The 15,997-nt window shown below is 38.8% G+C and overlaps 1 protein-coding gene across 1 annotated transcript in view; it reads left to right on the top strand.

Moving 5' to 3' along the window:
• Window positions 1-13,466, top strand: part of LOC117479719 (chemokine-like protein TAFA-5) — a 40,902-nt gene extending 27,436 nt beyond the window's left edge. Inside the window, exons 3-4 of the mRNA XM_034126808.1 lie at window positions 7,013-7,140; window positions 13,422-13,466. Coding sequence (XP_033982699.1) covers window positions 7,013-7,140; window positions 13,422-13,430 — 137 coding nt within the window. The 3' untranslated portion in view covers window positions 13,431-13,466. The remainder of the gene's footprint in view (window positions 1-7,012; window positions 7,141-13,421) is intronic.
• Window positions 13,467-15,997: the final 2,531 nt, after the last annotated feature.

Genomic DNA, 15,997 nt, shown 5'->3' with positions numbered 1-15,997 from the left:
AGGAGAACGCTGGCATTTCTCCTCCTACTTGAAAGACTACGGAGGGATAGGGTCTGCAAAATTAGTTTGTGTGTGTGTATATATCTATATATATATATGCTATATATGCTCTGAAGGTTTCACTTCCTGCCTGCCCGACCTTACGTTACGGCTGCGCCGCGACAAAAATAGGATTCGATCCTAATTTTAGAGGAGCCCTGCGCCGAGCCGCTTCTGGGACGCTTCTGAGCCGTAACGCGCCGCGTGTGGTGGAATAGCACCCATTGACTAGAGTGGCCGTGATCGCCGTGAGCACCGCGACGCAGCCGTAACGCGCCCGTAACGCACCCGTAACGCGCCGCAGACGGACCCGGTGGAATCTAGGGGTTACAGAGTGATGTCATTAGGTTCTGGAAGTAAACAAGGGAGTCTAATGGAGGCGTTTTGGAGAGAAACAGGGATTTTAGCCTTTGCAGACCATTTACATGCACACAAACCTATATAACAACAGCTGGATGATAATTATAATTCTGAATTTCATAATGATGAGAGAACTTCCTTTTTTTCTTTGATTAATTAATTGCATCTCTGCAGAAAATAATGTAGAACAATCTCTGCAAGACGGGGAAAAAAAGCACCACCATCAAACATAAAAGCAAAGAAAGTTGATTAAAAAGTGGAAAAGCTAAGAAAATGAAAACTTAAAAAACTAACAAAGGAGAACAAAATTAAAGATGTTCTGACCGTTCTTCAAAGGAGGAATAATGGTTTCCGCGTTGAGACTATAACACGGTCTTTCTTGCTCCATCTGTTTGTCCTTTACGTTCCCTCCTCTTGTCCTCGGGGAACGAGGCAGCTTCCCTCCTTCTGGACGCCGTGTTTGATGAATGAAGTGATTACAAGATGGCCGCCTCTCTTTTGGGGATAAATGAACTGCGCTGAGCGGTGGCAGCGGATGGATCTGCGGCGCGGCCGTTCATTAATCAGAGCGCTGAGGCTGCAGGTGTTCACTGATACCGGAGATTAATCCTCCGATACAAACAGATCCTTAACGGGGAACTTTTTGACCGGTTTCTATCTTCACCTGGTTGTTTAGTCTTTTTAGGGATCCTTACAAACAAAAATAATGACTTTAATTAAGTGTATTATGTCATCAGATTTCACATAAGTGTATTAGGTTAGTTGAAAAAAGAGTAGGTTCAACTTAATATTATTGCTTTCAACTAACCTAATACAGTTAGGTCAAATTTGTTAATATAATACATTTAATTAAAGTCAACATTTCAGTGTTTTCAGTATGTGCTGCTATTAAAAAGTGTGTATCAGCTAATATTCTGATGTTTTTCCTCTAAATGAATTACAGTTAGGGTTAGGGTTAGAAGAAAAATCTGCATAATTCACACACTCAATGTAGCATGAAAACTATTTAGATTTGTTTTCCAGTGCAGAACGAACAAGTGACCCTCCATCTTTATTGAATAAATGCTGATAAATACTATTTTTTACACGTTTTTTGCAGTGTTACATTGAAGAGGCTTGAACGGGGTTTTGTCAGTTCATAGTATATTTAACTAACAGTGTTAACACTAAACTAAAATGTATTCTACTTAATACTTACTAATGAAACTGTCAAATGTAAACTGATTCCTGAGAAGACAGAACAAGAAGCTTTACCAAAGTGTTTCAATATTCCAATGTTATTTGTATTTCCAATCCTTAACCTAATTTACAGAAATAACCTTTGTATAAAAAGAGCAGTTGAAGTATTTCCTCCCGGAGCGTCTGTCTCTCTCCATCAGGATGGAGGTGTGAGCAATGTGAGGATTTAATTAAGTATCATGGCTGAGAGGAGTCGCCGCTGTTCAATGGGAAATTGGTTTGATAATTGGGGGCTAACGGGCTATCACAATCACACACTGCTCCAGGGGGATCTGATTACCTGGTTATGTATTACAGGCCGCTACACACACACACACACACACACTCACACTCTCCTTCTTTCTTCATCTTCCCCCGGCACACAGTAATTTAGCGCCGGGAAGGAGAACGAGGCTGGAACGAGAGCGATGATTGGGTCAGTAAAGTGAAGACTGAAGAATTCATTCTCAAATGAAAGAGAGAGGTCAGACACAAGATCAGTGTGTGTGGCGTTACACCAGTGGCGAGCCGTGACTTTTATACATAGGCCCTCTGACCCCCACCCCTTCCCTCGAAGAAAAAAAAAAAAATAGTTATTACGTCACAGTATACTTCAGCGGAATATCAAAACAACGGCCCGGGGTGCAAAACGCATCAATGAAAGCGACCCTCTACCACACAAAACAACACCTGTAAATAACCCAATACAAAAATACCTACAATAAATAATCTAATCTAATGCTTACCTAACTAAATCCTAGAAAAATACTAATACCTGATCTTTACCTTACTATAACTATAGATGTGGACAATGACTGTAACAATAACTAGATGCAATAGGAAAACGCTGGAGAGTTTGGCATAAGACAATCTGGCAACAAACAAAGGGAGACAGGACTATATACACGAGGAAAGTGGACACAGGTAGAAACAATCAGGGGCGGGGCAGACACTGACGATGGCGGGAAAACAACCAAGACAGGAAGAAAAGGAACCAGAAACGAGACATGGTGAATACAAAATAAAACAGGAAGTGGAACATAAATATCTAAGCTAACAAAAAATATTTAACACAGTTGCCGACGCACAACACTTGTCATAGAGTGCGCAATAATAAAACCCACCCATTTAGAGGGAAGATATGATTGGTCAATTGTACTGTCATTTGACATTACTCTCTCGTTCAGTTACTATAGCGGGCCCTCTGTGAATTTACCGCAGGACCACCAATCAGCTCCTGTCTTCACAGTGACTCGCATAGACGAGCTTCTTTCATTTAACCCTTCACATTCAAACAGAAACTGAATAGGCAGATTCGAAGGATTTATTTATTTGGAAATGTTATTTTAAATACAATTAAATCAAGTTATTTTGGTAAAACTAATGAAAAATATAACAAAAAAAATATATTCAAAAAAAATATTTGTTTTAAATGTTTTTAAATATTATTTTGTAGAATATCTTAGGCCCTCAGAGAGGGCCTAGAGAGCCCTGACGGCTCGCCACTGCGTTACACAAGATCAGAGTGTGTGGTGTTACACAAGATCAGTGTGTGTGGTGTTACACAAGATCAGTGTGTGTGGCGTACCACAAGATCAGTGTGTGTGGCGTAACACAAGATCAGTGTGTGTGGCGTAACACAAGTGCTGGAGTGTGTGTCGGTGTGTGTTGGAGTTATTCATTGATTTCCAATACATTTATTTTCTTAGATTCTGATCATTATTAGTGTCATTATTACTTGTTTGGACAAGTTGCGTTACTTCATGGTACGTTGTGTGGCATGTAACATGAGTTGTTTTGATTTGGTGTTATTTATTGCATTAATATTACAAACATTTGATAAAAATATACATGATGATCTAATGCATTATGATCTAGTTTGTTAAGATGTAATGCTTTACAATGTTTTCCTGCCTGTCCCTGTCCGTGTTTTTGCTCCTATTCCTCGTGTTTTGTGGTTAGTGCTTGTTCGTTTTTCTTTGTTCTGTGATTTTTATATTACCTGGTCCCCCTTTCGTATCAGCTTGAGAATAAAGCTTGTTTTTGGTTTAAACTTTGATACCAGTTTGGGTCCTTTTTCCTACCAAACCCCCTGTGTTTTGTTACGATGTGTTGTTCATTCATTGTTCTTATATCATAATCATTACATACAGTGTCCTTGTTTTGCACAAGGGTCAAGCAAACCATCTCATTATCATACATTATTGTGAGTTACATAATACATGAAAGGATAAATATGATAAATATATACATGATAAGTGTTTGAGAGCTTTGATGTGTTCATGGTAATCATATGAGAAGACTTCACGTATACTTAATTACATGCTTTGTTTCAGGAAATGCTTTTCTGCTTTGTGTTGTTATGGGAGAAGCTCTCTGCATAATTAGGACATCACTTTCTGTTTCCTCCTCTGGGACCGGCGGCCATCTTTAACGAGATGCACACACTGTTAATTGCTGACAGATGTTTGTTCCATATTCTGCTGAATAAATTAAGAGTGAAGTCCCTATATTAGTGTGTGTTATACATTAGAGTAACAATGTATGAATAACCGATGAAGGGGTTATCAGGTTGCATTATGGGAATTGTAGGCTCCAGTGTTTTTACATCTTGACCCATAAAAGGAACTGAAGTGAGGATATATTTGACCCGATGTTTTCTCAGATGTTAATAACACTGCTTTTCCTCTTCATCTTCCTACTCTTCATCACCCCGTATTTTTCTCAGTGGGCCAATCAAAGAGCAGCAATATGCAAATGTGGTTGTGAGAATGTCCTATTTCTTTATAAATAGCGGAGTGTGATGAAGAGGACGAACAGTAAACAGAATATGTCCTCTGATGTTGGACTGGGATTAGTTTGGTTCTTTTATTGTGTCTCCATTTCCTTTGGAGATTTGAAGAATGAAAGTCGTACTCTTTAGAAAACAGTTTCAAAATAGAGACAATAAAGTGGGATGTTCCATAGAAAGTTTTAAAATGATGAGAATAAATAATAAGATAAGTTTAATAAAAATGAATCTCTGAGAAAAAGGAAATACATTTGAAAAGTTATGTTGAAAAAATGAAAATATGAAAAAGTGCTATAGATATTGTCCTAAAAAGTTGTATGTTTACAATAAAATGTCATAATGTTAGGATAATTAAGTTATATACATTATAAATTGTTCTTTAGAGCAGTGTGTCTTGTTAACCAGAAACATATGGAAACATTATTTATTATAAAGACATTATAATAGATCAATGGAGAGAGGAAACATATAGTTGGTAATGGATGAGCGCAGCATTTATCTTAAAATAATACCTACTTGTGTAGAAAATCAATGCGTGAAAACTGGTGGAAATATTTAATTCCCATAGTTGAAAATGATAAATGATTCATAAACAAGTTTGTCTTTTGTTATAGGGAATAAAGTAATAAGTTAAAATACAATTGAAATCCATCTCAAATTGTGGGAACAGAGCAACTTCATCCTCAGAGGATAAAGAAGTTCTGCACACAGTTAACAGTCCCACCATCAGAGTTCCCGTTAGAATATTTTTTTGCCGGTCAACATGTCCGTTAAAGTTGAAATCTTCCGGACAAAATTAGATAAGTGCCGGTTAAAGGTCTTCTTTGTTATTTATTGAGCTTTAAAACAAATTGATATGATTCGACATTAAACAAACTAATTATAGTAGATTAACTACATTATTCAAAAGTGTACAGTAATTTACAAAAACGCGGGAATAATAAACGGAGCGCTCTCTCCTTCTCCTGACAGCCCGTCAGTATCATGCAGCTCGCGGATCCAGTAATGAGTGACCCGACAGTAAAACTAAACATATCTATAACTAGTTTAGGTAGTTTGAGAGGTAATTAAAATAGCTACGTGTGATTTTCTAACCTGAAGTGTGTTTTGCTCTGCTCGCCGCTGCAGGGGATCATGCAGAGCTGCGTGTCGACTCGTCAGCAGCAGCCGATCTCTCTCTCCTGTCAGATTAGACTTTACTCGCATTTATGTCCATATCGATCAGATCTAGCTAGTTCTAGCTAATGATATGACTACCTGCTTGTTAAAAGACACCTAAACAATAAGCGTCGCTATGCAACCGGATGAGGCCACAAAGTATAGCGCAGCATTATGCATTTGTTTACATGCCCACCGGAACCCCGAGGCATTACCAACAGATCAACGCACAATCAACCCATACAGGACATCTCTTTCTCCACATTAAGTGTTAGACATTAGAATTGACAATTTTTGTCTGTCACATACTCTTTTGTCTGTCACATACTATTCTTGTCTGTCACATAAGTGGCGCAACTGATGCGGTATTGCGCTAAGGGAAAATTATTTTGACCGGACATTTTGACCGGAGAGATTTAGATTTGCCGGACTTCAGCATATTTTACCGGTCATTGTCCGGTAATTACCGGCTAACGGGAACTCTGCCCACCATATAGTAGAAATAAAGAAGTAATCCTATCAATTCTCTTAAAGTGGACCTATCATGCTATATTATAATAATATAGTGTAGGACCATACCTATATAAGGCATATTTATACTTTTTTTTCCTTCAAAATACCAAACAGATCATGCATTTTAGCCATGCCTCATTTTGCTCAATTTGACATTTTTTAGCTCTGTTTTTGCAAGGGCAGATTCAGTGAGAACAGCACCATCTACTGGCCTGGCATATGTACTACAGCGTCTCCAGCGCTTTCGAACGGCAATGGCCGTGGCTGTCTCTTCCTGATTGGTGGAGTTGGCCCAATAGCCGTAGCACCACCGTCCTGACGTCAGGACAGTGTTCAAATCTGGATCAGTTTTTATCAGATCCGTTGCAGCCCCTTTTTTAGAGATTTGGGTATGGAGGAAAATAGAGAGGGTTGTGTTTTCTGACACTTGGTGAGTTCCCTGGAACACCGGGGACACATATTCATGTATAAAAGACGTACAAAAGTGCATTTTGCATGATAGGTCCCCTTTAAACATTATCTAAACATTTTGTCATTGTTAATTTGTAAATTAAATATGTATATTTTCTAATTTCTTGTTTATTTTATTGTACAATTCCATGTCTTTTCATGTTGCTGCAACAAAAACATTTCCCAAATTGGGATCAATAAAGTAATACCTTGTCTTATCTTATCTCAACATATGTCTATGTTTCACACAAAGGGAATGTTCAATGGCAGGAAGGAACTGGGTCACATGATAGAGAGTAATGTTAACTTAAAATGGTTTGGCGCTATGAAACCTGATGTATGATTCTGTTTTCTTCAAGTTTGTATCTTCTTGGTCGAATGCACTTATTGTAAGTCGCTTTGGATAAAAGCGTCAGCTAAATGAAATGCAATGTAAGATAGAAAGACCGAAACTCACCTGTGTCTACTCCTCCTCTTCCTCAGTTGGTATCGTGTGGACTCGGCAGTGGTGTGAGATGGCTCCGTGTTTGGACGATGAAGGTTGTGGTCTCCTGGTCAATCAGTCGGGCTGGACCTGCACGCAACCAGGAGGCCGGGTCAAAACCACCACGGTGAGAACTGAACCAGAACCTGACCACATGGGACTGAAACACTGCACTGAAACAACTGAAACAGTACAGATAGAGATTCATTACATTCATGTTTACTATACATTTAATTTCAGCTACGTGTGTGTAAAGGACACAAGCTTTGTTTTATAGTTCACATACTGTTAGAAATATCAAAAAAGGAACATGAGAATAAATCTGTAATGTTTATTTTGTGTGACTAAGGTCCCTTTCTCCTCTCTGTGTATTTAATTTCATCAACATCTAATTTTAACATCAGCTTCTAATACATTCTAATGAGGACGCTGCTGGCCCTTATCAAATCACAGCCTCTTTGTGTGTGTGTGTGTGTGTGTGTGTGTGTGTGTGTGTGTGTGTGTGTGTGTGTGTGTGTGTGTGTGTGTGTGTGTGTGTGTGTGTGTGTGTGTGTGTGTGTGTGTGTGTGTGTGTGTGTGTGTGTGTGTGTGTGTGTGTGTGTGTGTGTGTGTGGGTGGGTGTTGATTGAGTAATTGCTACCCATGAGCACTCCTCACAGCGGCTGATTAACTGGAGGAGTTTGAAAAGCCTCTTCATGAAGATCATCACATCAACCAAACCTCGTTCAGGATTTGCTGTTTTTTTTAAACACAGCTCTTCATCGTCTCTCTATTCTGTGTCGTGGCTGATTATCTGCTTTCATTAGCGTCTTTTGAAAACCCTCCATGTGGCTCTAACTCTGTCTAATTGTAAGTTTACTCTGATTAAAACACAGTGATGTTCATCATAGAATGTCTGCACAAAAGACCAAATGCAAGGTCTCAATCATTTGTTTAAATCAGAAATACATTGGAAGAAATTGATGCTCCATTTTAGAATACATTTAAATGTATTCTTTTAATAAATGGCATCTATCTATTTTCTCTTTATTGCAGCCTTAACAAATATTCCGGTTTTCAGTTTTTATCATTTTACAACATTGACACTTAAATTTAAAGTGAACGCGAAAGATTAAGGTCTATTTTCGAAAAAAACACACATTAAAGAAAATTTGAAGATAATGCGTTGTTTACTAACTAAAATGTCTCTTTCCTGTAATCCTTTTTTAAATAGAAAATACAACTTTATTTATCCTGAAGGAAATGATTGTGCAAATAAAATACATTAATTAGAAAAATAAACAATACCAAAAAATATAAATAGGGAAGAAATCAGTGTAAATAAATGAATAAGGATAAATGATGAATGTATCTGTATTTTAAATTAGAATGTAGCTCAAATGATTAACTAAAGAACAGCCTTATGATAGATATTTGATCCTCCGTACTTCAGCTTCTCTCCGACATCTCACCTCGTTTGTCTCAAAGATGGCGGCGTGTTGTTGCGTCTGACGCCTCCAGCTACTTCTTCTTCTTCTTCTTCTTCTTCTTCTTCTTCTTCTTCTTCTTCTTCTTCTTCTTCTTCTTCTTCTTCTTCTTCTTCTTCTTCTTCTTCTTCTTCTTCTTCTTCTTCTTCTTCTTCTTCTTCTTCTTCTGCTTTTTCTGCTGCACACAAACATGCTCCTCTTGCTAATGAAGGACAGCACATCTGATTGCCTCGCTGGGAAGCAAATTGAATCTCAGAGAAGCAGCGCCGACGCAAAACCATGGCTGTGTTTACACGAGGATCGGAGCGAGCGTTCATTAGAGCTCAGAAAGAGAGATCAGAGGAACAAATTACGTTCTGCAAACCGCCCTGTTCGAAATGCAACCAATCACGTGACTTCACTGACTTACTTTAAAGCACTCACTCAAGAGACAACAAGTAAAAATGGGACTGGTCTATAACGGCATTCTCCTCCCTCACCTCTCCCCTCTGTTAAGGAATAATTTCCTTAGGTATTCAACCTTTGACACAGTTCATATTTTTCTCTTCTCACTGCCTCTTTCTCATGGCATAGGTCTACGGCCTTCGGGTATTGCTGCTATCTCTCTTAAGGAGGGGCAGCTTGGGCGCATTGTTGTTGCCAGCTTATGACCGAGCACAAGCTGACATGAGGTAGTTTATTGTTCAGGGACATCTAGAGGCCCTTCTTTTCTGGAACGTAGGTTCACTGCCGCACATTATTTTCTATGGACGACAGCTCTAGTTAGATTCAGGGTCCATATTTCTTTAGTCTCGCTGATGAAGAATGTTGATTATTACACTCTTAACTAGTTAAAACCTTGAACTACAGAAGAGTTCTTGAGAATTGATTTGGGATCTCAACCTGTGTCAACACGTGGCTCATGACATGTCTTGTGAATTCTCCGGCCGAAGCTCCAAATAAACCGTCAGTGTTTGCCATCAAAGTTCCTGCTCTCCTCGTGTCTCTCTGAGTCCTGTTTCCAATTGCTTCAGAAGTTTCCATCACACACTCCGCATTCACACACACTCAAACGGTCTTGAAGTGAAGATGTCGGGAAATTCAACGATAATTCAATTTGGCTACACAAACCACCACAAGCCTTGGTCTTGGTCTCGACCTCTTAAAGTCTTGGTCTTGTCTTGGTCTTGGTTAAGGTGGTCTTGACTACAACACTACTTTATAGTCTAACAAAACACACCATCCTTCTTAAAGGGCGACAGCATTTAGAAACATTGCTCCTTGTGTGAGAACATTTACTTCACAGTCTTTGTTGTCATGTGCACCAGAGCTACAGCGGAGGATTCAAAACATGTGTCTGCTTCAACAATATGTATATATTTTGTAATTGGTTTGTTGCTCGATGTACTATTTTAGGAAGCCACAGCTTTGGAATATTAATGACTTGATTTCTGGTTTGTTTTTGCTTTGGAAGTGAAATAAATAGTAAGGCAGCCCTATATTGTTTCTCAGCACCAGCCACAATTCATCACAAAGCAATTATGTCGGAAACAAGGCCGCCTGCTTCCCAGTTTACTCCCAGCTGCTGTGTTCATCATGGAAACAACAGAAAACACACACACACACACACACACACACACACACACACACACACACACACACACACACACACATCCCTCTGATAACTTTGTGCAGTAATGTGATTTAAACTAATGTGTAACCAACAAGATTAAGCTTGTTTCTGTCCTCTCTAATTGTGTTTCTTCTTAATATTTATCTCCTTTAAACGAGCTGCAGACGGAAACTTTATTTTATTAACGTCAGAGACTGGTTGTGTGTTTTCCCAATGGATTTTTGAATATTTGAGAAAATGAGTTCTGTGGCAAACACACCTTTATGATACTTACAGGTTTTGTTCAACAGGTTAATCTCCACATATTAACACCACTTTATGATTTCTGAAGTAAAAAGCTAACGTTAGGCTATAAAGGAACTACAGCACGGTCACATGACTTCACGTCACCACCGCTAAGCTAAAGGCGGCTAATGTTGGGCTATAAAGGAACTGCAGCACAGTCACATGACTTCACGTCACCACCGCTAAGCTAAAGGCGGCTAATGTTGGGCTATAAAGGAACTGCAGCACAGTCACATGACTTCACGTCACCACCGCTAAGCTAAAGGCGGCTAATGTTGGGCTATAAAGGAACTGCAGCACGGTCACATGACTTCACGTCACCACCGCAAAGCTAAAGGCGGCTAATGTTGGGCTATAAAGGAACTCCAGCACGGTCACATGATTTCACGTCACTACCGCAAAGCTAAAGGCGGCTAATGTTGGGCTATAAAGGAATTACAGCACGGTCACATGACTTCATGTCACCACCGCTAAGCTAATGGTGGCTAAGCTAATGGTGGCTAAGCTAAAGGCGGCTAATGTTGGGCTATAAACGAACTAAAAACTAAATGAACTTCCCCCGACGAACACTTGTATTACCCTTAGTGAAATCTTTAGGGTTTAAAAGTTGTAAAATGCGCCAAAAGCCGAATCCAGAGTGTTTTTCCCTCTCCATTCATTTGACCTAGCCGAGAGCGGGAAATCGTAGGCAGGGCTTAAGCAAAAACTACAGATACAGGTTTTGGGCTTCATTCGCCACAGAGCAACTTTCATAGGAATAAACGGGGTCCCGCCTCCACCGCTGTATCCGGTTTTTGTTATACATCCATGATTGGAAGGAAGTCCCTTCAGTAAGTTGCACCACCAGCATGTGTAACTAAAATGTCTACCTTGGACAATTTTTTAATAATTAAAGTGTCAGGTGCTTTCAGGTCTGTTAAAGAGGTTAAACCTGCAGACTTCTCTTCATATCTCTTCAGCCGGGAGCGTTGAACATTTCATTTCTAACCCTCGTACATGATCATTACAGTCTGCAGAGCGAGGTGTAATTTGCTGAGATGTAATCAGGCATTGCAGCAGAGAGCAGAACTCATTTTTGTCTCGCTGCCATCCGTTCGCCTAGAGTTTCTTTCTGTTCAAACAGAACTGTCCTTGAACAAAGTGTGTGACTTTACCTGTCTGCATTTGTCTGTATGTTGGAGTGTGTGTTGAAGCCTGCAGAGGTACTTTAAATGTATTTTCAGTCACACCGGGAGGGAAAAACATAGAGGAACAAATCACAGTCTGCTCAATCAGACAGAAATCCAATTCTCCTTGGAAGGAAGGACAACTATTTACTTTGAATGTGAACATGGCGAGATGCAAATCCAAAGAGTGAACATCCTACATGTTTTTTTTGAAAGATTGCAGCTGCTTCTTTTCACCTTGTTTCTGCTCAGTTTGACTGAAACCTATAAACAAAAAGGTGGTATTTTTTATTTTGTTTTCTACTTCAAACCAAGGACGTCCTCCGTCGGTCATACTCCCAGGTACTGAATTGAAGTACAACTTTACCTTAACTTTAAGTATTTTTATTTTATGCAACTTTATACTTCTACATTAATCTGACAGCCTTTGTCACTGTATGTGATGTTGGAAAATGCATCATCCTCAAGCTGAAAAAAGGGTTGTTTTTAAGAGAAACAAATGGAAAGTTGACTTTAGAGAGATATGTGGTTGTCTCAGGACAAAACTTTTACAATTTAATTTTTTGCTGCAGAATAGAAACTAGCCAACACATTATAAAGGGGTTAAAATGAGCACATCATTTGGCTTGTAATGCAGTTTAAATTAAAATACACATTAGTGCAACAGTCATATTCATCCAGAAGCGTCGTATAAAATAGTAAGCTTTTACAGAAAATATACTGCAAAATTACTTTTAGAACTTAAATATTAAATCCGTTGTATAGTGACTTCAGGGTTTTAAACATAACTGTTGCTGGTCTAGAAACAATAAGTAGTATTTAAAGAGGCCCCATTCCGCTTTTTATGGGTTTTCTCTTTCCTATAGGTTTCTGTGTATGTAAATGGTCTTCAAAGGCTAAAATCCCTGTGTTCCCCCTCACTGTCTGAAACGCCTCCATTGGACTCCTTTGTTTACTTCCAGAACATAGTGACATCATTATGTAACACTCACGCTTCTATTGGCTAGCACTCCAACACATTGTACTGTATGTGATACAGGCTAAGGGGCGGGACATCTCTAAGCGGTTGCCCAATCACAACAGAGCCGGCCAGCTAACCAATGACCTTTTTGACCAATGACCTTTTCGAACATTAAAGCATGTAAACATGTCTAATCCTGTTCTAATTTGAAGTAAGTCATACATTAGTAAAGTAATGATATAGTAATACAAACATAATCCCACTGAGTCAAAACCACATGGGAACAAAAAAAGTTGTCCAGAATAAGCTGATTATTTATGATGTTTTCGAGACTTTAAAGAAACACTGCATATAACCTGATTGAGGCTAAATCATCTTTCCTGTTTCTTCCTGCTGAACTATAGTCTAGAATTCTGTAACCACGTCTCAGTTCCCAGGTTGTTTTCAGAGTTCTGCCTTTCCCTTCCAAGATGTTTAGCGTGTGCTCTGACTGCAGGAACGCATCGCGCAGCGTCACCTCCATGTTTAATCAGCTGTCAGCGTTTAGGCCCGCGCTGCATGTTGATGCTGTCTGCAGAGTGATGTATGAATTCCCGCTGTAATCCGGATCGTCCTTGTCTGACTCCTCCAGCTCTTTTAGGATTCAAGCTGCCGTCGAACAGCGGGGGGGGGGGATGAATAATTTAGGTGAAGATGTACTGAGAGGTGCATTGCTTCTGCTTTCAGGAAACTACTGAGTCTTTTTAAGAAAGAAACTATAAGCTTGGGTTTTTAAAGATTTATGTCGAAACCAACCCCAGTAGGAACCAATGGGCTTGCAGCTGAGAGCCATAGACAGGAAGCAGTGTTTCCATTAGAGTTTGACCGAACATTTTTAAATTACAGTGAAATGTAATGGGTTTTCTTTCTGTCCCGTAGGTCTCCTGACACCGCGAGGACAGACCCTCCCAAATAAAGACTGTTTCCCATCGTCCATCATCACCAAGCATCCGGCAACGCTGCTGAAGAGCCAATGATCCAGAAAACAGGGACGTTACCACTTCCTGTTTTGCCCACCTGTGGAAAAACAACCGGAAACGGATTATTACTATAACTGCAGGATGGAATTTTCTTCTTGTTCTGCAAAAAACTCTGGTTTTACAGACCAAAGATGAACAGAGTGGACAACGAGACGTTTTTAGACACACCACCATATGTATGTAAAGAAACAAACACATTGTGATATTATACAGTATTACTGAACAAAGTGAAATTATATCTGAGTTAATGATATAAAGATGTATTATATGAGGAGGGTTGTTGTTTCTGTGACGAGGAGGAGGTGGAAAATCATCAACCTTTATGAACTTTGAGCCGAAACCTAAAGACATATTTTAAAATGACAGTCATCCACAGCAGGAAGCACTATTGGTGGAAAGTAGATTCACTCAAATAAAATCTTGATGTACTTTACTGGAGTATTTTCTTTTTATGCCACTTTATTCTATTACTCCCCAATGATTCGTTGCTACTACGACAGCTTCAGCTACTTTACACATTTTTGCATACCCAAAAGAAAATTGGAATATACAATTGTTGTTGATTCATTTATCATCATAAGATAAATACAGCTTTTGTGTGTGGTTGCCCATTGTGAGTGTTGTGCATGTAAATGGTCTGCAAAGGCTAAAATCCCTGTTAAAATCCCTTTCTGTTGTTTTTTGAACATTAAAGCATGGAGATATGTCCCAGAGGCACTAAATACTAATATGAACCTGAAAATGAACAGAATAGGGCCCTTTTAATATGTTTTAAGTCAGTGAATGATCCTCCTCCACTCCCTCTTTGCGACGGGCCAGTGAGAAGTGGAGCTACAGTGAAATAGGAGAGCATCAACTTCCCAGAATGGAAAGTGAAAGTTTGTCTGAGTGACAGAACAGCTGCAGTGGAGACAAGTCGCTCTGTCTCTCAACAACACAGCTGAGTCTCTACCAAACACTGGTGAGTACACAACACACTGAAATGATTTATATTTTACCATTTCTACTTACTAAATGTAAGTAGAGCAATGCACTGAACCCTCATTTTTCAACCTTGCTGTTTCTGTAGTTAGAGCTGCAAAGCAGAACAGCTAATAACATTTACAGTTTTTTTTAAAAGAGTAAGAAATCAAAACCTCAACTATACACTGAAAATACCTTGACTTTAATTAAATGTGTTATTTCAACAAATTTCAGATAACTGTTTAAAGTTTAGATAACAAAATATTAGGTTAAACCTAATATTATTGCTTTCAACTAACCTAATGCAACAATGTTATTTAACATTTGTTGACATAATACATTTAATTAAATGTAAGTTTCTTCAGTGTACCCAGACAGAAAGTTCCACTCATCTGTCCAAAAGAGGTGCAACTGCAAAATAAGCAATGAGAAGGATGGTTTGTGGTTTAAAAATAAATTCTTGTTGGATTTAACAGTTTCAGAGGATGATAATAAGAAGAATATGAGGGCTTGGGATGTAATCATTGTAATGCTTAATATATTAGAAGGTATCATTATTTATTTATTTATTTATGTTGCCTAGTTAAAAAGTAAAACCCTTAATCTAAATGTACACTAGGGAGACGCAAAGTCCTGTGTGATGCAATAACGAGAATTGGCTGCGGGAACTTTTGGAATGAGCTCTCCTTAACCTGTTAAGCACCAAGCCTGTTTTTCATGTTTCAGGCTAGAAAATGACATGCCCAAAACAAATGACTACAACTTAACTTCTAAAAGGGTTATATGAATAATTTCTTTTATCAAAGCAAGGATACATCTGTGAGTTGGATGTAGAAGTGTCAGAATTAATATAAATGTTTTTTATTTTAAAGAAAATTCAGATTTTACATAGTAAAAAACTGTAAATTATAGTATCCGTCCAAACATTATTTTTCACAGATAGTGAAAACTACCCTTGGATGATGGGTTAGTAGACTAAAAGCTTTAGGAATCCAAAGTACAACATATAATAAGTACCCTGTATCAAGATTGATGCAAAACAAGTGACATTTTACCTTTTTAGAGAGGTTTAGCCAAAACCACCCCACCTCTGAGGTGATTTGGGTGAAAATGTTTTTTTTTCCATATCTCTGGCCCCCCTTAGTCGATTTGGATGGTTGATACCTCTTTCTGACCGTTAGAGCCAATATAATCGAAGGGGGAGGCTCCCACACACACACATTGTGAAGAGAAAAGGTGGGGGCTGCGCGCATGTAAATGTGCAGCAGAGTGAAGCGATCTCTAGCTCTGGCATTTGGAAACGAAAAAGCAGTTTTATTGCTTATGGATTATCAGAAATAATTTCAAAGAGGGCACAGATACATTGGTACCGGGCGGATGGTGCGTAACAGGTTAACTCAGCTAATGAATGTAATATATCGACAGATGACTCCTTGTTTATAATAAGATTTTACAAATAATACAAATATATGAAATAACAGTTTTGATTTGTCACACTATTTCAGAGTGTAG

This window comes from Trematomus bernacchii, unplaced genomic scaffold, assembly GCF_902827165.1.
Source record: "Trematomus bernacchii unplaced genomic scaffold, fTreBer1.1, whole genome shotgun sequence".
In the NCBI taxonomy this organism is placed as follows: domain Eukaryota; kingdom Metazoa; phylum Chordata; class Actinopteri; order Perciformes; family Nototheniidae; genus Trematomus; species Trematomus bernacchii.
Note: the sequence above shows the minus strand (reverse complement) of the source record. Positions and strands in the feature narration are given on the sequence as shown.